Here is a 24,937-nt window from a genome sequence, read left to right as displayed (position 1 = left end):
CTTTGAACTTTACTCTTCAAGTTATGAAGGTTAAATCTCCTGTTATCGTTGGTGTGAGCCAAGAGGATTGGAGTCGTAAGCTGTTGTTGTTTGTTGGTAATTATTGTGCTCCTGGAAGGGTTGGAAGGGTTTTGGAGAATCATGGTGTTAGATATGAGGGTAGGTCGTTTTTCGTCATAGGTCATTTTGTGTAGCTGAAGTTATATGTGGTATTATTTTTCTTTTATTTTGTAGAGGTTGATGTGGGTGAGCGGTCGAGTCACAGTGTTATAGAACGGTTTGCTAAGCTGGGAAAAGAAACAATCACTTCAGCCAGAAGTTTCTCATTATTTCCAGAGGCATGGTGGTGAAAAGATTAATCGAAAGAAGATTGAGCAGAAAAAAAAAAGAGCTCGTGGTTTGATTATTGACGAATCAGATTCTAGTACTGAAGTAGAGATGGAAAGGGAAGAAGGAAGTTTAATTACAAAGGAATAAAGGCGGAGGTTGAATCCTGGGTCGCGAGGAGCTAGTGGTGGAACTAGGACTAGTAGTCGACCTGTTTTGAGGCGACCTGATGAAAGAGAGGATTTCGTGGGAGGACGAGGTGCTCATGGTGGAGGCGGTGCTGGGGAAGTAATTGGGGCGCCTAATGCTCCCCGTAGGCCCATTCTAAAGAGAAGGACTGAGGGTGGCGACCCTGCTCCTATCAAGAGGATGTGATCTGATGCTGGTAGTAAGAAGCGTCCTAGCCCTAGGGGTTTGCGTTCTACCCCAGGTCGCACTCCGTTGAAAAGAATGGACCTAAAAGACCTAGAATCAGAAGGTGATGGGAAAGGTGGGAAGGGTTAGGGGAAACCTAGTGATGTTGAACCCCTTGTTAAGAAGAGTAAAGTTTCTCGTAGTGTGTCTCAAGGTAAAGAGAAACGTAAGTCTGCTGTGCTTGATAGGAATGTTTCATGTGTCAATCCTAGTAGTGGTAATCTTCATATGGTGAAGAATAGCGACTGTAGTTTCAAGTTGCATTTGATTGCTAATTGTTTACTTGAAAGCATTGTGTTGGATAGGGATCGAAAAGATCTTGATGAGGGCAAAGAACTGGAGGATAATTTGAAAGACATGGATCGCTCGTTTTGTTTTGTAAGTTTTTTTGTCTAAATAAGCTTTGTACGGTAGGGTTGTTTATCTGGCTACGATCTAACTTGTTTTATTGTTTTGCTAGATTCTGGTTAGGTATCATAAACTGAGGGAAATAGCAGCCATTGGAGATATGTACAAGAAAGAGTTGGACGCTGTGAAAGAATTGTACGACTAAATACTGGCGATCCAAGATGTGGATCATGCTGAGGCAATAAGCTTAAAAGCTCAGGTCACTAATCTTTCAGGGAAGCTAGCTTCTTTGCAACTTCTGTGGACTCCGCTCGAGCTAAGGTGGAGCACTGGACCTTTGAATATACACAGTCTAAGGCTGTTGCTGAAAATGCCCATAACATGTATAACAATCTATGTGACCAGATCGAGGGTGGTGAAGTGTACGTTCTGATTGAAGACTATTGTGACCTGGAGCAGAAGTACATGGACCTAAAGAGATTGGCTAAAAATGGGGTTGTAGCAATTACTGTGGGAGATACTGCTCTAGATGCGAGTAAATGTCTTGAGATTGAGATTGATCCATGTACTATTAAGCTTACTGATGGTGTCTTTGAGGTGCAGCAAGGTGGCATGGCTGGTAAGACGAGTGGTGCATGTAAGACTGTGGAGGAGGGTCTTGAGCTTGACCCTCTGAATGTGGAAAATCATCCATTTGTGCATTGAAATTTTGTTATGATCTAGCTTCATTGATACTTTAATTTTTCTAAACTTTTGGAGATATTGAGGTTGTTTGCCCAGGATAACCTGGGGGCCTCTTGTATTTAGACTAAGTATGGAATGCGCAAGTAAGGTTGTTTTGACTTACTTGTTTTTGAATGGAGATTGTTGCTTTTCCAAAATATTATTTTGCTTTGCTATTTGGTAGCTCGATGTTGGTTGTTGTGTTTATATCTGTTGTGATCTGGTGTTGTATGCCTTGCTTGAAATCTACAGGTCGTAATCTATAGATCGTAGATACCTGGATGTGACTGATAGTTGACCGTTTAGTGGGAATTTCAGTTGAATCAAACTTAATTTGTACCCAAAGGGTTTAAGTTGATTGGTGGTCCTTTTGGGGGTATTTTGGATTGGATTTGACTGATAATTAGCCTTTAAGTGGTAATTAAAGTTGAATCAAGCTTAACCTTTTTGTAGGTCTTAAGATGATTTATGGTCCTTTTGGGATACTTTAGATTGAATTTGACTGATAATTAACCTTTGAGTGGTAATTACAGTTGAATCAAACTTAACCCTTTTGTAAGTCTTAAGATGATTTGTGGTGTTTTTGGACGTACTTTTGATTAGATTTGACTGATATTTATAGCCTTTGAGTGAAAATTACAGTTGAATCAAGCTTAACCCTTTCGTAGGTCTTAAGATGATTTGTGGACCTTTTGGGGGTCCTTGTGATTAGATTTGACTGATAATTAGCCTTTGAGTGGTAATTACAGTTGAATCAAGTTTAACCCTTTCGTAGGTCTTAAGATGATTTGTGGACCTTTTGGGGGTCCTTTTGATTGGATTTGGCTGGTCACAGTGACCAGGTTGCTAAATCAGTGTAATTGCTTGTTAGTTTGTGGAGTGCGAAGAAGACAATGTAAAAATGAGCTGATAGCTAATTTTTATTCATATTGCTTCAAACATCATTAACAAGAGTTATTGATAAAATCGTTTGAGTAGAGCTGTGTTCCAAGGTCGAGGGAGCACGTCACCGAGCTGAGTTTTGATCTAGTAAACTCTATTCTCTATGACTTTATGGATTATGTATGGTCATTCCCAAGTTGGTTCTAACTTTGTTGGCTCCAATGTCTTTTTGAGGACTAAGTCGCCCGCTTGGAATGCTCTTGGGACGTCGATGACCTTGTTATTGTAAGATTGCTGAACGGTCTAATGATAGCGAGCCAAGGAGATTGCATCGTTCTCTCTTCTTTCTTCTAAGAGGTCGATCTCTTTAGATAAGATGTCGTCGTTAACTCCTCTTCGACTATGTCAGAACGTGTGGTTGTGATTATTAGTTCTGATAGTATGATGACCTCAGTTCCAAAGCAAAGTGTAAAAGTATGTTAAAACGTCGTCGTTATCTTCGTTTGCAAATTTTCTTTGATTGCTTTGTTTGTGGCTTCTACTTGTCAATTGCTTTGTGCGTATCTAGGTGTAGAAAATGCCTGGTTGATGCGCTACTTCTGTAAGAACGCTTTGGTTTGCTTGCCTGCGAACTGGAATCTGTTGTCTATGACTAAGGTGTGAGGTAGGCCAAACCTTGTGATGATGTTGGTCCAACTAAAGTTGGTGACATTTATTTCTCTAACTTGCACTAATGGGATTGCCTCGACCCACTTAGTGAAGTAATCTGTTGCAGTTAGGACATATCTCAGTCTTGTTTTTCTTTATAAAGTAAATGGTCTCATGATGTCTAAGCCCCATATATGAAAATGTCATGGCCTGGCGATATTGATCAATTCCCCGCTTAACACAGGTGGTTGTGGCCAAACTTTTGGCATTGGATGCATTTGAGAACGTATTTCTTCGCTTCAATGTGCATTCGTAGTGGCCAATAGTATTCTTGGGCAATTGCTTTGTGGCAAGCGATCTGGCTCCAACATGGTTTTCACATTCTCCTTTGTGAATTTCATAAAAAATTAGCACACTACAACAAAAAAAACTTTATATCACTGTTAAAAACAGTGGCAAACTTTTAACACTGTTTTTTTTTTCCCAAAACCATGACAAGTGGGGGTTATTTTTTTTTTACCAAAATTGTGACAAATACTCTTTGAAGAACAACCACAAAATAGTTGAAAACAGTCATAATATAACCACCGTTTAGTGGCGATTTTTACTGAATAGTGATAAACGTTATCCATATCAATCATCAAAAGTAACCCTTTTATAGCTATTTTAAAAAAACCATGACAAATGGTTAAAATTTTTACAAAAAAAAATTATATATAAAAAAAACAAAAATTCACTAAATTGGTTATGCACTCCATATCTCTAACGAATGCCTATACACCTTTAAAAAAATCTTAACAAATATAATTAATTAAATTTCCAAGTATCATTCACAAACATTAATTCCATTGAACCAATCAAATCCAAACAAGACTTAGATAATTATTACATGTATTTAAATCAAAATCAAAATGAAACATCTCAAAAGTTAAAAAAAAAATCATTCTAGCCCGCCGGAGTCGTCACATGAATTTAACCACACTTATCGTTCGTTTTGAGCATAGTCCTCAACATGTTTTTGGATGAAGCCAACAAACTCGTATCCTTGCTTCTTAGCGTAGTACACTTCTAACATGACTACAATACTCCGGAGTACCCCATGACTACCCTTAGTATAGCTCCCTCCACAGCTCGCTTATGATATTCAATCCCTTCTGTAAGCAAAACAATTAGTGAGCACAAGTCAAAACTTCTATAGTGTAGAAATTACAATGCAATACGTTAAACCATTTTATAAGATTCTTGTTTGAATCAAACAGATTAACAAGTGCGAATTTCAAAATATAGAGAAAACAACGAATAATTTCAGTGGACTAAGAAAAAGTTAAAGACAATATACCTTCAACAAGTCACCGGCCACAAGCACATGCCATTTTTCTTCGTACCAAATACCTTGTTCCCTAACCTGAAAGGTTGAATCAAATCAGAGGCATCTATAGTCCATACTATAGTTGAAAATTAAAAGCCAATATCACCAACACTATACACTAAAACTCTGAACTAGTACAAGTTTAGTCCCCTGTTTATCACTCTTCAGAAGAAATAGAAAGAAACAAAACAAAACAAAATTAAGTAAATAAAGATAAATAAATAAATCAAAATTACAAACTAGCATAAGAACTAAAAAAAGAAAATATTTGCTGAAACCGATAGCATATTCAGATGACGAATAAACATCTAAGAAAACATTAGGATGTCAAAACCATGTTGACTTGCCAAAAAAATTGTACAACTTAGATAAGCATGACACGATCACCATGCATTGAGGAAAAACGAAAGATGTCAACATCCAAAAAAGTGGTAGCACAAAGATAAAATAGTCGACCAACAAGAGACCATGGAGCAAAAAAGAAAGGGATTAAGACTAATTTAAAAGCTGAATAATCCGTGAGCGTAGCGAATTCTTGAGGTCGCTTTTCTAAAGTCACCCAAAAACAACTTGCTTCATGTCCCCCCCCCTCTTTTCTTATCTTCCTCTATCTTCGCCTCCAATCTCTCCTCCATCAAACCTGTTCTCACAATCTATCTCGTTGGATCTAACTCTTCCAATCGTCTCTCTATTCTCGCTCTCGGAATATCCGTTGCTGTTTAAAATCTGCAAGTTGGAAATATCTGATCTGCTAAAGAACTCAAATCAGATTATTGTCAGTAGGTAAGAGATTTTAGTATATTCAGTCACTCTCTCTACTGTTAAAAATATGAATTTGTAATACTCCCTCTGCTGTTAAAAATATGAATTTGTAATACCATGGATGTAGATGTTACGGTTCCTCAATTTGTTTGTGAACTTATCCACCAAAATTGGTACGGTTAGATATATACGGGCACAATATAGGAGAAGGCAGCTTGAAAACAACCTTTAACCAACCATATACAATTAAAGTGAAAGTGAGAGGCGTAAACTTCAGAAAAACAAACCTACAAAAGTATCATGCTGATTTTAACATAGTTCGACGCACATCATCTTTTATGACTTCATCATAAATCAAGGAATAACAATTACACTTCTAAGAGAACGATGTCACTGTCAATGCACAGAGAATATATTTGAGAAAAAATAGTACTCTCAGCTCTCCAATTTTTAGTCACTGATATTTTAATTTGCGGGGGCTTTTGTAATTGATTTATTTAAACAATGAGACCTTTGCAACACTAGCATAGGGTCACATACATTGGTCGAGTCTCATTGATCTAGGGAACATGAACCATTTCAAAGCTTAAAGTAGTTTAATTTCCTGTGTCTAACTGAGGGTGTGTTTGTTTTCTGAAAAGATATTCATATGCTCCTTTTAATTTTTATAAAATATCTACTTCTTTTTTACTTTTTTCGTTTAAGTTTTTCATCCAATCCCAGTATTAGGTAGCTTTGATATTCATGTGTATGTGCAAATAGAATACTAGTGCAAGAAGGTATAGGCAATGAAATGAATATTTTCCACGCTTTTGTATCTTTTGTGTCCAAACTGGCTGTCTATTTTTCATGTATTTATTTATTTTGAGATCTCTTGAAGTCCTACTTTACCTCCTCTATTGTCCTTTCTTATAAATCCTTTATGTGCAGGCATTTGTGAGAAATTTGCAAGTGCTTTCGCCGCTGCTGTTAAAAATCTGCAAGTCGGAAATGGCTTTACAGATGGTGTGACGCAGGTATTCAATCCTCCAATTTGCACTAAGGTTTAAAGTTATAAATGTTCCTGATATAATTTGTGCTTACCAGTCTCTAGCCTAATTATCAGTATGCAGGGAAGTACTATGTTTCTTGTGTTCTGTTAATACCAACCAGGAGCATGTTGTTCCTAATACCTTTGTGTACTTACCTAGCTCCATCTCGAACCTTAATCTATTGTCTGTTTTCAATGTTTTCCTTAATGCTAAACAACTTTTAAATCAGATTATTGTCGATGGGGTCGAGATTTCATATATTTGTTCTCTCTATTTTCCAAGAATTATTATTTACATTCAAAGCCCCAAAAATCATTGTGTTGAGCGGTCCCCAAATTGTAACCATTTGTACGCTTTAAAATGGTGATCATCTACGTACACTGATCTTTTAAATGGTAACGATCTTCAAACCACCGAGCTACCGGTATCAAACAAAAGGTCAATCCTAACATGTAAGCTTCTTTATACCCTATACAAGTATGCCACACATTAGAGTAAAACATCCCTCATGGTAACGAACATAAAACCGCCTCGCAACTGGTATCTGTTTATTAAGGTTTTCAGTTCTAAAAAAAAAAAAGTTAAATCTCTTATCTTTCATTTATCCCACGTCCCAGTCATATTAGAACATATAGCCTGTACTAAACAGCGTCTGAGGTCTCTTTTCAAGCCTTTCTATGAACATCTAAGACACAATTTTATTTTCCTCCAAGTACTATACTATATTGAAGTTTTCTTATTTTTAGTGGGAAAGATTTAGAGTTGGGGAATGTGACAGACTCATACTTATGGCATTGTCTTGTAGTCTTGCTTGTAAGCCAATTGTAGATTACACAACATTAAATTAACTTGCTTTGTTTAGTTCAATTCATGATCCAAATAGATAGATCGGTGGTATGCTTTGTTTACTTATCTCATTGACGTGGATTCATCACCTTGTTTGATCCGCAACCCATATTGTATATATTACAGCTATTTTATTTCTGGGTGGGTTTCTTTTTGTTATACTATTTTGGGATTTTGGGCTACTTTTGTTTGGGGGTTCAATTTAACTAACTTCTGGAAATTTATTGTCATGATCCAATTTAACTTTGATATTCACTTGTACTTGGCATGATTTAAATGTGTTTTGTTAAACAAAATAAGGCATAATAAAAATATCAATTGTACAAGCTTTGGAGTCCCTATATATATGTTCTATTAGCTTCTTGTTTGGGTTATTGATGAATGTTGTTGCTAATTAGCTTCTCAATCAAATTTACTTGAACATCACATTTATTATGTGTACTTCCTCTGCCTATTTTCCAAGTGTATTTATTTATATATATCATTCATGCATGTTCTACCATGTCATGTCCCAATAACCCAATATTCTAGTTTCGATAAATATGTTCGGTTATCACATATATTTCGACAAGCAGGGGATGACCAAGCATCATTTCGAGAAACACTGTTCAGACTAAGTAATGGAACTTCAACCGTCAGTGATTGACAATTATTTCTAACTCGGGATATTTCCTCGCTCAATATGGATGAGGTTAACACCTTCAAAGATGCTTTGCGTCTTTTTCCTACCAAACAGCCTGCACATGATTATAATCTCACCCGACTTATTGAGCTTGGTAAACCAGTTGCTCGAATTGTATCACTAAATAATTGTGAGACCGCTACCAAGGCTTCGTCGGATGATGCAAAAGGCTTGGAGAAAGTTACGTGTCTATCACTTGGTGCACGCGTGTTATGCTTCGTTCAAACATTGCCACCACAAATGGGTCAGTTAATGGTGCAATGGGCACCGTTGTAGATATTGTTTACGAAATGGTCGCAAATCACCGGAAGATATACCTCTTTGCTTGTTATGGTTGACTTCCGACCGCTATCGTGGTGCTAGGTTCCGATCCGATTCTAATACAATACCTATTACTCCACAGACATCAAATTGGAAGTCAGGTAATGCTTCATGTCGGTAGCATTCAGTTCCCCTAGTACTATGTTGGGCGATAACAATTCACAAGAGTCAAGGCCTCACTCTTGATCGGGCAGTGGTAGATATTGGTGAAAGAAAAAGCCTTAGTTTGACTTTTGTTACTTTGTCTCGCACAAGAAAGTTGTGTGATCTGGCATTTTGCCCTATGTTCTCTTTGGAAAGACTTCAAAAGATTGGAAAATGTGTTGGTCTTAGAGGCCGATTGCAAGAGGAGAATCGTTTGTTGCACTTGTGCTGCTTCACCATTTGATGTTCTAGGAAAATCTTATAGTTTAAATGTTATTTTCTTGTTTTTATCTCGGTATGTAGTATTCACCTTTCTACCTTTATTTCTATTTATATTGTTTGCAAATTCACTTCATCAAGATATTATATATTTTTCATAAATGAATATCTACTGTCGTTATCATGCTTAATTTTGTTGTTTCGATTTATGAAGGTTCTTTCACAAGTAATGTATAGGAGGACATTTTTTGATGGTTGCTGCAGATGGATTTTGTCACTTCAACTACTGCCTTTTATATTATAGTTGTTTGGACTTTTGTTAGCCCCCCTTTCTATGTCTTTTGAGTTGAGTTGAGCAGTTTGTAAAGTAAATAACTGTGCAACTTGTTATATGTATAGTAGTTTAGAACCTTTGGGATGTTGTTATTTTGGTTCTTCTGGTAATATGACAGGTTTTTTATGATTTAATATTGAAAATACAAAAGAGGTTATGTCGAAATTTTCATTGAAGAGTTTGTTTTCCTTAAGTTATAATGTCAAACTTAGTTAGCGACGGCATCGTTTCGGCCTCTTTGATGCTCAATTTTGTATGACATTTATATTTGTAGTTCAATGTTGAGTGTTTTAATTGTCTTTGATGTATTATTGGATCTTCAGAAGTTGTTGATCATGGATTTCTTTGACAAAGCTTTATCTATCAATAAAATTGTCTCAATATTGTGTTTGGTTTTCGGCCTTGATATTGATTATGATCCATAAACATTCATGCGTATGTGCACTCAGAAGTAAACCTTTGATTGAACTTTCTTCTTCAATTTGTAGAAATGGTTGTACTTGCAACATGTTTTTTCCTTTGCAACTATGTAATCGCTAGAGGTGCTTGATATGTCTTTGTGGGCATAGGCTGCACCCTATTGCTTAGCCGAATTGTGCATTAGTCATTCTATGGTTTTAAAACTTGTTATTTCATAAGAGCATCTTCAGTTGTAACATTTTATTACCATTTCCTGGAAGTCGTAGGAAACTATATTAATCTTGCACAAGTAAAAATGAAGTCACACACAACCCACAGTGCTGTTTCACATATTAACTTGTTTGGGAAAAAAACAATTTTTTTTTATCTTGGGATTAAAATGTCAAGAAATTGTTAGTGAGGTTGACGTGGGAATATATATAAGAATACAACTCCTCTTATTAGTGCGAGATAGATACAAATCGAGGGGCAAGTCGTAGAAATAAATAAATATAATTATTGTTATATATTAAAAAAAAGATCCAAATAAATAATATACTACGCTCACGCCCCACTGCAATGCAATATACTAGTAATCTAAGGTATACACACACCATAATAGACTATTAAGCCGATCGCAAAGCTTGAAATAAATATAAAAATTTCGACAACAATGATTAAACCATAAAGGAGGCACAATCGAACTTCCAGACTAGAGCAATAAACACCAGTCCAAACTGAAAAGAAATATAATAGATGGAATCAATTTCGAAAACTAAATTCTTTCAACTTTGGCTCTTCAATCTCAATTGTCATCAAGTGCACTTACCACAATACAAAAAGTGATCTACACTGCATAAATCTACAAAAGAGGTAAACTATCACTACAACATAGCGTGCAGTGAAACCATACAACTTTATAATTAATTTAAGTGTACACAAAGCAATGCATGTAAGCAAGCACAACTGTCCCAGAAAAAAATAGATCCCAGTTCTGGTAATTGAACTTTTTCGTATAGTTACAGTAAATAAATTTGAAACCTTAGTCAAGATTTATAACAGTGGCACCAACACCTTGATAGGACATTTTAAAGAAGGATAATGTGTTTCACCTCCTATTACTATTAAGAGTTGCTAAACATAGCACTATACAGTATGATATTTGGTATTATTTAAGTGTACAAATAAAAAGTAATAAAACACTCAGTATCATATGGACTTAATTTACCTATTGTACGTGGTAAAGCAACAATAAGAAAGAAGCAAGCAAAAACACAAAAAGAGAAAACAGGAAACTTCTTGGTTTATTTTACAACTAAGACTAACCTATAAACAAAGGTCATATCTGTTGGTAACTTGGTATGCCTTCAAACTCCACCAATCTCGCGACCTCTATTCCCTTAAGTAAAAGACCAAAACCTAGTATGTAAAAAACAAGAAATTCAGAAACACCAACATACGCGATAAATGAAGAATCCTTTCACAAATCCCCAAGTAGAAAATCAAACTAGTAGTAGGAGCCATACATAATGTCATGTGTCATAAGCTCTCCTTTATACACCGAAGAAAGAGAATCAGTCGAACCTATTATCATTCAAACACTGATCTGGAACTGCATGGGAACTGTGGATACTGTAAGACGATTATAACTCGGTGCCAGCCACTGATCAACAAGCTGTGAATGGAAAAGGATCTTCAAGTGCAGATGCAGTCATTTCTTTATCATTTAACTTCTTATTGACTGCAAGTTATAAACAAAAAAAAAAAAGTTAAATATAACTGAAAGACTCACTTTGGAACGATTTTTAGTGTAGCAAACATCAAATCAGGACGCTAGTTGTATCACAGGTAGCATGCATCAACGACAACAAATTTGTTGGATTTAGAGTTCTAGGTCAGAATTTATAGCAATAAACTAATAAGAAGTTAGAACCCCTATTCACATTGTAGTGTTTATATACATAACGTATGTATAAAGAAGACATAATACCTTCAGCTTCATTTTCATGCGTTCCAGGGGCTACAACAATTTCCACCTAAACAAAGATATAGAGAGGTCATCAGTGTGTTTTTCGAAAAGCTAGAGAAGTTACCAATGGATGCTAATATGATGGCAGCCAATTCAAGCAGCATGATTGTACACATAGAAGCAAATTCAAACCAACAAGTATGAAAGCAAAACTCTAGAATCCCATAAAAAAAATATACACAGGAGCGCTTGCTTCACTTGTTGGCTTGCCGGCTTAGCCAATTAATGAAATGCGAATATATAGTGCTACCCATACCCAGACAAAGAAAAGGCACTCTTCCATATTAAGCACGGTTTCACCATCATAGAGGGAAAGAAAAGAGTCATCACCTAGTGTCCTAGCCGATCCAGAATAGCCCCACAGTTATTTTCTTTTTTAAGCAAGTTGGTAGGGATGCTGGGATAGGAAGAAATGCTATTCGTGCCGGTTAATCGAGAGGTTGAGTTAGCTTTCAGCCTTACCTTTCAGGTAAGTGAAGTGGAAGGTGCCTCTTTTCTCAATATCCCACCATTTCATGGTTTGTTTGGCAGCCTTGTCCCGGAATAGAACATATGATTGAATGAAGGAAAAATAACAGCAGGCAGAGCAAAAGAAGACCTAACCAAAAGCAATCCATTTCATAAAAAAAATAATAATAAATAAATAAATAAAACCAAGATCAATTTTCAATTCACAATTTAAAGAACCCTAGAAAGCAAAATCATCTAAGGTAACTTACCATCAAACCCCTTCACGAAAATTGAAGGATGCTGCTGCTTTAATTCGGGATTAGAAAACGAAAGACTTATTAACGAATTGAGGCATACAAAGAATGAGAGAGAGAATGATCGAACATCCACTACGCTGTTGAATTAAAGTTTGAGATATATACCTGTTTCTTTCGGAGAGAGTGGTGAACTGGTGATCGTGGGAAAGCAACTTCACTAATTTTCATGGGCCTTGGTCGTGAGCCCGTGAAGACCAATTGTTACTAGTATACTGCAATGCGTAGTATATTATTTATTTGGCTCTCTTTTTTAATATATAACAATAATTATATTTATTTATTTATTTCTAGGACTTGCCCCTCGATTTCTATCTATCTCGCACTAATAAGAGGAGTTGTATTCTTATATATATTCCCACATCAGCCTCACTAACAATTTCTTGACATTTTAATCCCAAGATAAAAAAATTGTTTTTTTCCCAAACAAGTTAATATGTGAAACAGCACTGTGGGTTGTGTGTGATTTCATTTTTACTTGTGCAAGATTAATATAGTTTCCTACGACTTCCAGAAAATGGTAATAAAATGTTACAACTGAAGATGCTCTTATGAAATAACAAGTTTTAAAACCATAGAATGACTAATGCACAATTCCAGCTAAGCAATAGGGTCTGCAGTCTATGCCCACAAAGACATATCAAGCACCTCTAGCTAGTACATAGTTGCAAAGGAAAAAAAACATGTTGCAAGTACAACCATTTCTACAAATTGAAGAAGAAAGTTCAATCAAAGGTTTACTTCAGAGTGCACATACGCATGAATGTTTATGGATCATAATCAATATCAAGGCCGAAAACCAAACACAATATTGAGACAATTTTATTGATAGATAAAGCTTTGTCAAAGAAATCCATGATCAACAACTTCTGAAGATCCAATAATACATCAAAGACAATTAAAACACTCAACATTGAACTACAAATATAAATGTCATACAAAATTGAGCATCAAAGAGGCCAAACGATCTTGCCGACGCTAACTAAGTTTGACATTACAACTTAAGGAAAACAAACTCTTCAATGAAAATTTCGACATAACCTCCTTTGTATTTTCAATATTAAATCATAAAAACTCATCATGTCTAGAAATCATTAAACTGTCATATTACCGGAAGAACCAAAATAACAATATCCCAAAGGTTCTAAACTACTACACATATAACAAGTTGCACAGTTATTTACTTTACAAACTGCTCAACTCAACTCAAAAGACACAGAGAGGGGGGCTAGCAAAAGTCCAAACAACTATAATATAAAAGGCAGTAGTTGAAGTGACAAAATCCATCTGCAACAACCATCAAAAAATGTCCTCCTATACATTACTTGTGGAAGAACCTGCATATATCCAAACAACAAAATTAAGCATGATAACGATAGTAGATATTCATTTATGAGAAATATATAATATATTGATGAAGTGAATTTGCAAACAATATAAATAGAAATAAAGGTAGAAAGGTGAATACTACATACCGAGATAAAAACAAGAAAATAACATTTAAACTATAAGATTTTCCTAGAACATCAAATGGTTGAAGCGCATAAGTCTGACAAACGATTCTCCTCTTGCAATCGGCCTCTAAGACCAACACATTTTCCAATCTTTTGAAGTCTTTCCAAAGAGAACATAGGGCAAAATGTCAGATCACACAACTTTCTTGTGCGAGACAAAGCAACAAAAGTCAAACCAAGGCTTTCCCTTTCACCAATATCTACCACTGCCCGATCAAGAGTGAGGCCTTGACTTTTGTGAATTGTTATCGCCTAACATAGTACTAGGGGAACCTGAATCTTGGCATGAAGCATTACGACTTCCAATTTGATGTCCGTGGAGTAATAGGTATTGTATTAGAATCGATCTTAACCTAGCACCCACGATAGTGGTCGAAGTCAACCATAACGATAAAGAGGTATATCTTACGGTGATTTGCGCCTTTTCGGTAAACAATATCTACAACGATTGCCTATTGCACCATTAACCGACCCATTTGTGGTGGCAATGTTTGAACGAAGCATAACACGTGCACCAAGTGATAGACACGAAACTTTCTCCAAGCCTTTTGCATCATCGGCGAAGCCTTGGTAGCGGTCTCACAATTATTTAGTGATACAATTCGAGCAACCGGTTTACCAAGCTCAATAAGTCGGGTGAGATTATAATCATGTGCGGTGTTTTGGTAGGAAAAAGACGCAAAAGCATCTTTGAAGGTGTTAACCTCATCCATATTGAGCGAGAAAATATCCCGAGTTAGAAATAATTGCCAATCACTGACAGTTGAAGTTCCATTACTTAGTCTGAACGGTGTTTCTCAAAATGATGCTTGGTCATCCCCGCAGCATCGAAATATATGTGATAACCGAACACATTTATCGAAACTAGAATACACAATTCCACCATGTTGTTTTTGAATAGGCCCACCTTGGACATATAATGCACTGTCACATACAGGAGGTAATTGACGCATATCACCAACGAGGATAATAGATGCACCACCAAATGGCTCGTTCTTTGCGAAAATATCTTGACAACGTCGGTCAATATTTGCAAGCATACTTTTTCCAACCATGCTGTACTCATCGATAATGATAAGTTTGGTGTCTTTAAAGTTTTCTTGCATACGTCGACATTGATCACCTTTAATATTTTTGGAAGTTTGTTTCACACCTTTCTGTTCTACAGTGAAAGATAGTTCATGATGGATGGTTGCACCTCCAATATTAAAAGCGGCAACTCCAGTAGGAGCCATGACACGCACTGCTTTGTTTGTTCTGAAGATTGCAGTAACTTAATACACAATTGCATTTATGAGTGTGGACTTGCCTGTGCCTGCTCCCCCATAAACAATTAACCGAATACATGCTCCAGCTTGTAGGGCTCTAACTACCATATCATGAGCCAGTCTTTGTTCATTAGATAAATCATGATCTGGTACAATTGTTTAAGGTTCATGATTTAGTTCATTGCCACCACGAAGAGCATGGATAAATTTTCTATCAATTTCTATATTTGGATATCGATGTAAACCTTCAGCCTAATTGTGTGAAATGTCGAAGTCTCTTCTTCCTAATTCCACAGTTTCCCCAGGGACAAACATGGGCCCCATTGCTGCAGCCATCATCCACTCATCCCGAAGTAAGTCTTCAGTACCAAGCTCTACCTCAATACCATTTTCAAGCTCTTCATCTATCGGTTCTGGAAGAATAATCCTATAAGTGATTTCGAAACCCAAGTCATAGTATCTTTCATACCACAACGAAAATTCTCCCCGAGCTTCTTCAAGAGTTCGATAATGGTGATAAATTAAGACTTGTTGACGACAAAATGATTTCCATTTTTCAGTGTTTGGTAGGATGTCACCGTCTAGCTCCGGAACCAAACTCACAACTGCATCAACTCGAGAAGTGTGCCAAACATGCTGCTTGAAATAATGTTTTTTGCCATATTCAGGAGGGAAATATTTTCATAACAAAAAGGTCGTTGCAGATATCTTCCTACAAAGGTTGGATCTGTTCCAACAATTTCATCCTCGTCGCCCTTTGTTATGCATACAATTGATGCTAGCATGCTCTTTTCGCTAACATTTAAGAGTACAAATTTTCTGGATGATCGGGTCAATGGGTACCCCATTAGCAAGTGACATACTTCCTGGGCAGAAATATCTCTTTCAGAGACACTTTTCATAAGTAGGCGCTTGAAAGCAGATCTTGCATTTTGACAGGGCCGATGAAAATCTTCAACAATATCTTGAAGAGTATCTATGAAACTTTTTGAAGCTGGTTTAGATTTAGCGGCATATTTAGCAATGTAATTGACAACAGATTGCACTGAAAGGACTGGCGACCAATCAATGTTTGCACGCCAGGTCTGCAAAATCTTACGATTGTGGGAACAAACTAGTTCATCATTTCGGCGGCCGAGGAAACGATACATGTTATTGTTGGGAGGCTCTTCTACAATCTTTGACTGACCAATTACATCAAATGGGTATCTAAAGCGACATACCATTTGTTTGGTTGCTTTGTGTAAGCGCAAACAATGACTCCCACATATAGAGTGTCGCATGACCCAATTGACCAACGAAACATAGTCATCTTCGTTTGTATCAAGTTGTAAATCGAGTGGCAAAATGCGTGCACAAGGATGTTCTTGGAGATTTCTAGACATGCTTGGGTCTGGGTTAATAGTGCAAACAAGTCTATCAAAATAATCAATAACATTAGATCTATCGATAGCACTTGTAGCAATCTTAGTAACATCTGGAGCATCTGCTAGCCAAAGAAATCCATGAACATGACCACTACCATGATTTTGCCACTCAAACCGGTACCAATGATCAACCACAGAGAACTCATATCGTAAGTAATCCCGAAAGAAGAATTCCACTCTTGCCTGAAATAACCAAGCGACAACATTTGGGTTATCATTAATTAACTTTTATGTCCCCTTCTTTTTTATCTAAAGGAGACATCCTTTCAAGATCATTAGAAGGATCTAAAATCTGAAAACAGTTAAGCCATTGCATGTCGCCAATGAGTGTGAAAGAAGATGGTTGGTGCACCTAAGCTGTTTAACCATGGCGGTCGACTCTTTCAATCTTGTATACCAATAAGACCGGGTACCACGAATGTTGTTAGCAAAGTAAGAGACACGATTAGCTAATTGCTTGTCACCGGACGAAATCATATTTTGAATTTCCTCAATTGACAACTCAGCATCCCCTGGATTCTTCCTCACAAAAACATCACCTAAAGAAAGTGCATGCCTCCTTGAAAGAGAGTTCCAAGCAAAGTAGCGGAATCTCGTATCTCTAGCAAATCGGCCATCATGATATTTCATCAAAAACTGGAAGTACGGCAATGGATTGACTTTCCGCTGGCGAGCTTGTCGTAGATCAGCATCACCATAAGGAAACAAAGTTGGAAATGCCATAACAATATATCCTGGGGTTGAAAACTCATCAATGATGTGAGTTGTTAAAGGCATATGAACATTTGTTTGATCTACATTTGGTACCATAAATGCCCTCCGGAGACGTGCTTGTTGATTGGGTTGTGCCGCAATAGAAATAGTTCCAACAGCATGAAACTCATCAATGTGCAAATCCTGGTTATACAAGTCAAGTGGCCCGTCATCGTCATCGTCATCGGCTTCCCTAGGTATGGCAGAAACTTCGTTGTCGATATCTTCCACAGGTCGGGACATATGTGGTAGGTCATCAGGTTGTCCATCTAGAGGTAGTCCTTCGATAGTTCCATCATCAATAATTATATCATTATAGTACCAATGATAAGTTTTCAACCAAACCAAGGCTGTGTGTACAAATTCTCACCAAACACGAATTCCTTGCTTGCATGTGGCCGCCCTCTATTAACGACAAGAATTGTAGACAAATCAGCGGGCTTGAATGGAAGAACAGTGGCAATCAGATTGACATCTTGGGAGAAATTTATCACATTACCACTGTACTTGTATTGTTGACCCCTAACACGATACACAGACATCATGGGGTGCACCCTGGCAATGAGAATTCTTTCTAGATTGGACAAACGAGACAGTTCTAGAGGTACAATGCCCGGATCCATTGAATTGTTAACACTGAACATGCCAGCATTAGTGTTGTCCCATTTTTCCAACTTGCAAGAGGTACAAATACCTCCATCAATTCTTGTTATAAGCGAGGTTTTTACTTAGTACAAACATATTCCCAGAAAATATACAAAGAAAAGCAATTACCTGCAGAAATCTTTAGATCGGGAAATTTTCTTTTGCATAGAGGACAACTGACCCATGAAATATCATTGCAGGATTTTCTAAATACTTTTGCGTTGGAGAGTGGTATGTAGTCGTCTGTAGTAGGTGGCAGATCAGTGTTTTCATGGATATTATCTTCACACACCATAAGTTGAACACTAGGAAGTCTTTGATGAAGAACGTTCTGTGAAATAACTCTTTGACGAGCAATAACAACTCTTTGACGGGCAATTGTTTGACGTGCAAGTCTTTGCCCAACAACTCTGCTACGAAACGCGTTAAGGGCGTTTTGAACAACCCTTTCAACAGGGTTTTGCCTTACAAATGCTAATCTTCTACGAGCTTGTCTGGAATTTTGTACTCCATCCATGTGCAATCCACGAGCCAAACCTTTACGAGCAATGTCTAGGCGACGATTAGCATCTCGGTGCTTGGAGGTTGTGAACTTGTCTGTTTTGCACGAGTTCTCTTCTTTTTTGCAGTATTTGTAGACCTACCATGCTCTACACTTTGCCTTATGAGGGAATGTCGTACTACATCCATTTGCAATCCATGAGCCAAACCTCTATGAGCAGTGTCTAGGCGACGATGAGCTTCTCTTTGCTCGGAGGTTTGGCAAATGCGTGCAGCTTTTCTTCTAGCACTATTAATTGACTGCGTCGATGCATGATGCTCACTTGTCTGTTTTGCACGGGCTCTCTTCTTTTTTGTAGTATTTTTTGCCCTTTTCTACTCCACCCGTTGCATTTTGTGGGAAATGTTGTTATTATCAACTGGGCATGCAACCTTCAGATTACGTAGCCACTGAATAAGCGGGCAATTGTCTGCTAAATCAAAATCAGATACACTATCTAGTTGCAAAGATTTATCTCCTTGACTTCCAACCCTGTCATAACCTCTTGAAGTCTCTGTTGGATATGGTAGATTGTCAACCTTTTGAATACGGGGTACATTTTCTGGTAAATCAGATATAGTCTCCCTTACCAAAGAATTTGGTGCAGGAATTCCCATTGTACGAACCCAATCAATGAGCGGGCAATTTTCATCTAGATCATCGACCCTCTCCCTTGCTGAAAATATTTCTGCATAATTTCTAACCATGTGATTACTAATAGAGGATTCTGGGTGATCAAGTCTCCTATGAATATGCATTGAACTCTCAGGTTGAGATGCCACCGCCGTCATAATCCAAGAAGAAGTATGTCTGGAAATAATTGTACGTCTTCGAGTAGTTGGATATGCAATTTTTGGTAGGTAGTCTAATCTCCTGATGTATGATGAAATTTGGGCGAAAGAGTTACGGGGCCGACGATTATGAAGACGCGGCCGAGTAGTAGTTGGTAGGGTAGTATGTTGATTCCGACGACTATAAAATCTACCAAAGAACCTATCAATTTGGTGTAGTGCTACTGGTAAACCTTCCACAGCTGCATCCATTGTGCATTAAAACACTGAGAATGGAAAAGTAGGGACGAGAGAGAAGTCTTCTTATGTCGTGTCAATTGAAATTCCTACATGGTTGGCAAACTGGAGCATTAAATAGTTGAAAGTTTTGCTTAGGAAAGTTGTTTCTTTTCTCTAACGGGAAGTTAAGCCAAGAAAAGTTTAATAAACGGATAAAACTATAAAGTCCAACTACTTCAAACTTATTATTTCAACCGTGGTTGTCATAAATGTGAAAAACTTGCAATATATATGAAACATAAATATGACCACTTACTTTGTTATATATATGAAATAATGAAATTTGGGCCATTATTACTCAATACTCACCTATTAAATGCACCCAAAATAACTAATGTATTAGGAGATATTAAGAATATTAAGCGCAAGAGAAATGCATGAATATTAACGAGGATTGCACGACTTATATGAGACCGTCTCCACCAATTGCATTACTATGTAAATCGTAGTTTCAAGGTGAAAACAAATTAAAACAAAGAGTAAAGCAAATGCGAATGAATACATACCAATTTGTTTGACAAAAATATCTCCAAGAAACATAAATACTCGGAACGAAAACAAAACCAAAAGAACTGGACCTGCAGGGACAAAACAAATAGTGGTTAGCTTTCGAAATATATTGTAATGAAAACGGGTAGTTAGAGGCCAAGAAAATATTAGTTATAGGATTAGGAATACCACAAATCTGAATGAAAACATACCGCTTCCTTTTTTCAATATTTTCCACAATAACAGAAATACCTAGAACCAAAAATGTGTAGCTGTAAAAACAGAAGAAAATGGTTAGCTACATGGGAATATAGATATTCAATAAAGTAAATCTACATAACGATTTGGTTGCTTTTATATGTTGAATTGTTTGAAAATGCTAATGTAAAGTTGTATCTTATTTCTTGTTATTCCTTTTGGATAATATTTCTAACAAAATTAAAGCATAAATACACTTTCAAATTTAAAATTGAACTTACATGCAGTTGACATAAACAAACAAAAATTCTCAATCATGATTTAAACATATAGATAATTGGTTTATTCATCTAATAAGGCTTGGTTCCACATCTTCAAACCTCCCCAAAAGTGTAAACGCTAATGGATCTTAAGTTGGTGATGTGGTTGGGGCTTTCGACACCAACACCAGTGGTTTAACCCACTAGTCGTAAGCCTACTTGCATCCCTTCTATTGGGTTATTGGGACATGACATGGTAGAATATGCATGAATGATATATATAAAGAAATACACATGGAAAATAGCGCAAAGGAAGTACCATTAATAAATGTGTTGTTCTAGGATAGAAGCATACAACTAATCATATTTGGCAAGAGTAAAGGGTAACACCGAATACGTCAAATATTGCACAGTGAGTAAAGGGTAATAAATCTTGTTTTTTTTTCTTGGAATTGTTTGAAAATGATAGAGTAAAGTTGTATCTAATTTATTGTTATTTGTTTTGGATAAATTTGTTCACTAATTTAAAGTTAAAATACATTTCCAAATAAATAAAATACATTGCCAAATAAATAAAACAATATAATTTAAAATATTGGACTTACATGCATTGGTGGAGGTTGGTGTATAATGCGATCATGACAAAGATTAAATCCCCTCTCTTCTTGCATTATTACACGTGGACATCTTGTTATTTGGGTTTTCTTGATCTCCATCAAATTCTCTGCTACGCTTTGGAGCAAGGTGATTTACTTCACTTATGGTAGAGGTATTGTTTTGAAGAAATGAAAAAACAGATTGACGACTATGGTCCCATGTCTTGACATATATAATTTCTTTTTTCATGGAGTAAGAAGTAAAATCAACATGGTCATTTTCAAGATAAGGGGTGGTTGGATTGAATGGAACACAACCAAACTGGCATAGTACTCGAAGTGGCACATACAGAGTGGAACCATGAAGGCCGACAAGTACAATACTTTGTCGACCTGGAATATGTAGATAAATATCTCTATGACACAAGAGCCAATCACATTTCCACTTGTTGTCCTCCGTCTTCAAAGAATTTAAGCTGGTGTACCATGCGTTAGCATCCTTAGGAATTGTACAAGGACGCTTGCTAATGCTTGTTTTGACAAGATTATATCTGCTATCTCCAACACTTTTCATTTTCACCAAGGAATTTGATAAGTGCTCATATGCCCAAACTTGAAGAAGTGGAATGCATCCTAAAAGCTTGGTATGTCTATTTATGACACAATTGGTCAAACCTATAAGAAGTTCTGCTAATATCATTGGTACGATAGTAACGCTCCCAGTTCTAACTTCTTGAATAATTTTGCATAAAGAGGCATCAATTTTGTTTGTGTTATTCGGAAGAAGAACATGTCCCACAATTGCTAAGTCTATTGAATTTGCATGCCCTAACGAATTTTTTTTATCGTTTGGATCACCAACATTCAAGTGTCTAGCGATAAGAAAATCAAGAGAGCAAGTTTTCACTTGACCATTTGTTTCTTTTTCAAGAGTTTTTTTTTTTTACACAGAAATCGACAAGTTCCTTTATATAGCTATCTTTTAGGTGGGGAAAAGCAGGGCTTCCTTCAAGATACATGCCAAGAAGATGAGAACATTCTTCTAGTGTAGGACAAAGTTGATGAGGGCCAAATTTGAAAACCATGTCATTTGGCTCCCAACATCTAACAAGTGCTTCTATGAACGCCAATTGATTTTGAGTTTAGCTAAAGTTTGTGTGTTTCCCATACCACTCTTTTGCCTCCAATTGATCCAATCACCACTATTCCAATCATTGTTAATGATTTCCAATAGGCTTTTATTAGGCACTTTGGTATTCATTATCAAGTTCTCCACTCCCTCCTATAGAAATAAAATAGTTCAATTAGAATATGAGAAAAATTTATCTGTCTATGTAGATTATATTGAATGCATCTAGTAAGGCTTGGTTCCACATCTTCAAACCTCCCCGTAAGTGTAAACGCTAATGGATCTCTAGTTGGTGATGTGGTTGGGGCTTTCGACACCGATAGTAAGTCTACTTACATCCCCGTAAGTCTACTTACATCCCTTCTATTGGGTTATTGGGACATGACATGGTAGAACATGCATGAATGATATATATAAAGAAATACACTTGGAAAATAGGCAGAGGAAGTACACATAATAAATGTGATGTTCAAGTAAATTTGATTGAGAAGCTAATTAGCAACAACATTCATCAATAACCCAAACAAGAAGCTAATAGAACATATATATAGGGACTCCAAAGCTTGTACAATTGATATTTTTATTATGCCTTATTTTGTTTAACAAAACACATTTAAATCATGCCAAGTACAAGTGAATATCAAAGTTAAATTGGATCATGACAATAAATTTCTAGAAGTTAGTTAAATTGAACCCCCAAACAAAAGTAGCCCAAAATCCCAAAACAGTATAACAAAAAGAAACCTACCCAGAAATAAAATAGCTGTAATATATACAATATGGGTTGCGGATCAAACAAGGTGATGAATCCAAGTCAATGAGATAAGTAAACAAAGCATACCACCGATCTATCTATTTGGATCATGAATTGAACTAAACAAAGCAAGTTAATTTAATGTTGTGTAATCTACAATTGGCTTACAAGCAAGACTGCAAGACAATGCCATAAGTATGAGTCTGTCACATTCCCCAACTCTAAATCTTTCCCACTAAAAATAAGAAAACCTTCAATATAGTATAGTACTTGGAGGAAAATAAAATTGTGTCTCAGATGTTCATAGAAAGGCTTGAAAAGAGACCTCAGACGCTGTTTAGTACAGGCTATATGTTCTAATATGACTGGGACGCGGGATAAATGAAAGATAAGAGATTTAACTTTTTTTTTTTTTAACTGAAAACCTTAATAGACAGATACCAGTTGCGAGGCGGTTTTATGTTCGTTACCATGAGGGATGTTTTACTCTAATGTGTGGCATACTTGTATAGGGTATAAAGAAGCTTACATGTTAGGATTGACCTTTTGTTTGATACCGGTAGCTCGGTGGTTTGAAGATCGTTACCATTTAAAAGATCAGTGTACGTAGATGATCACCATTTTAAAGCGTACAAATGGTTACACTGGGGACCGGCTCAACACAATGATTTTTTGGGGCTTTGAATGTAAATAATAATTACTGGAAAATAGAGAGAACAAATATACTGAAATCTCTGACCTACTGACAATAATCTGATTTAAAAGTTGTTTAGCATTAAGGAAAACATTGAAAACAGACAATAGATTAAGGTTCGAGATGGAGCTAGGTAAGTACACAAAGGTATTAGGAACAACATGCTCTTGGTTGGTATTAACAGAACACAAGAAACATAGTACTTCCTGCATCATAATAATAATTAGGCTAGAGACCGGTCAAAGACAAATTATATCGGGAACATTTATAACTTTAAACCTTAGTGCAAATTGGAGGATTGAATACCTGCATCACACCATCTGTAAAGCCATTTCCGACTTGCAGATTTTTAACAGCAGCGGCGAAAGCACTTGCAAATTTCTCACAAATGCCTGCACATAAAGGATTTATAAGAAAGGACAATAGAGGAGGTAAAGTAGGACTTCAAGAGATCTCAAAATAAATAAATACATGAAAAATAGACAACCAGTTTGGACACAAAAAATACAAAAGCGTGGAAAATATTCATTTCATTGCCTATACCTTCTTGCACTAGTATTCTATTTGCACATACACATGAATATCAAAGCTACCTAATACTGGGATTGGATGAAAAAACTTAAACGAAAAAAGTAAAAAAGAAGTAGATATTTTATAAAAATTAAAAGGAGTATATGAATATCTTTTCAGAAAACAAACACACCCTCAGTTAGACACAGGAAATTAAACTACTTTAAGCTTTGAAATGGTTCATGTTCCCTAGATCAATGAGACTCGACCAATGTATGTGACCTTATGCTAGTGTTGCAAAGGTCTCATTGTTAAAATAAATCAATTACAAAAGCCCCCGCAAATTAAAATATCAATGACTAAAAATTGGAGGAGAGCTGAGAGTACCATTTTTTCTCAAATATATTTTCTGTGCATTGACAGTGACATCGTTCTCTTAGAAGTGAAATTGTTATTCCTTGATTTATGATGAAGTCATAAAAGATGATGTGCGTCGAACTATGTTAAAATCAGCATGATACTTTTGTAGGTTTGTCTTTCTGAAGTTTACGCCTCTCACTTTCACTTTAATACTGTATGGTTGGTTAAAGGTTGTTTTCAAGCTGCCTTCTCCTATATTGTGCCCGTATATATCTAACCGTACCAATTTCGGTGGATAAGTTCACAAACAAATTGAGGAACCGTAACATCTACATCCATAGTATTACAAATTCATATTTTTAACAGCAGAGAGAGTATTACAAATTCATATTTTTAACAGCACCGTGACCCGAATATAATCGAAATCTCTTACCTACTGACAATAATCTGATTTGAGTTCTTTAGCAGATCAGATATTTCCAACTTG

At 36.4% G+C, this 24,937-nt stretch overlaps 2 protein-coding genes and 2 long non-coding RNA genes across 5 annotated transcripts; all 4 read right to left on the bottom strand.

The window, feature by feature from the left end:
- Positions 1-4,124: 4,124 nt before the first annotated feature.
- On the bottom strand, positions 4,125-12,459 carry LOC147510186 (uncharacterized). Of its 2 annotated transcripts, none has more exons than XR_015218763.1 (7): positions 12,351-12,459; positions 11,941-12,076; positions 11,440-11,485; positions 10,976-11,190; positions 10,776-10,868; positions 4,682-4,747; positions 4,125-4,496 (listed from the first exon to the last, which is right to left on the bottom strand). It is a non-coding gene; the product is annotated as an uncharacterized LOC147510186 (long non-coding RNA). The 2 variants fall into 2 exon arrangements; XR_015218762.1 differs by having other exon boundaries at positions 12,198-12,373.
- A 2,094-nt stretch (positions 12,460-14,553) lies between these two features.
- LOC147510185 (ATP-dependent DNA helicase RRM3-like) lies at positions 14,554-14,991 on the bottom strand. The gene has a single exon (XM_086598044.1). The coding sequence runs from the start codon at positions 14,989-14,991 to the stop codon at positions 14,554-14,556; it is 438 nt and encodes a 145-aa protein (XP_086454170.1).
- A 285-nt stretch (positions 14,992-15,276) lies between these two features.
- LOC147510184 (uncharacterized) lies at positions 15,277-18,366 on the bottom strand. The gene is made up of 5 exons (XM_086598042.1): positions 18,031-18,366; positions 17,575-17,878; positions 16,752-17,485; positions 15,888-16,634; positions 15,277-15,660 (listed from the first exon to the last, which is right to left on the bottom strand). Exons 1-5 carry the CDS (start codon positions 18,364-18,366, stop codon positions 15,277-15,279), a joined length of 2,505 nt encoding a protein of 834 aa, XP_086454168.1.
- A 1,355-nt stretch (positions 18,367-19,721) lies between these two features.
- Positions 19,722-22,787, bottom strand: LOC147510183 (uncharacterized). The gene is made up of 3 exons (XR_015216742.1): positions 22,174-22,787; positions 20,162-20,221; positions 19,722-20,038 (listed from the first exon to the last, which is right to left on the bottom strand). It is a non-coding gene; the product is annotated as an uncharacterized LOC147510183 (long non-coding RNA).
- Positions 22,788-24,937: the final 2,150 nt, after the last annotated feature.

Source organism: Coptis chinensis, chromosome 3, assembly GCF_015680905.1.
Source record: "Coptis chinensis isolate HL-2020 chromosome 3, ASM1568090v1, whole genome shotgun sequence".
Classification (NCBI taxonomy): domain Eukaryota; kingdom Viridiplantae; phylum Streptophyta; class Magnoliopsida; order Ranunculales; family Ranunculaceae; genus Coptis; species Coptis chinensis.
The sequence above is the reverse complement of the archived record's forward strand: the minus strand, read 5'-3'. Positions and strand labels throughout refer to the sequence as shown.

Coding starts and splice junctions, on each gene's coding strand:
- LOC147510184 (XM_086598042.1), bottom strand. CDS start 18,366: ATGGATGGAGTACAAAATTCCAGACAAGCTCGTAGAAGATTAGCATTT. Junction 16,635..16,751: donor CGACATGCAATGGCTTAACT/GTTTTCAGATTT, acceptor TGGTTATTTCAG/GCAAGAGTGGAATTCTTCTT. Junction 15,661..15,887: donor GAGATATTTCTGCCCAGGAA/GTATGTCACTTG, acceptor TATTTCAAGCAG/CATGTTTGGCACACTTCTCG.
- LOC147510185 (XM_086598044.1), bottom strand. CDS start 14,991: ATGGCTCCTACTGGAGTTGCCGCTTTTAATATTGGAGGTGCAACCATC.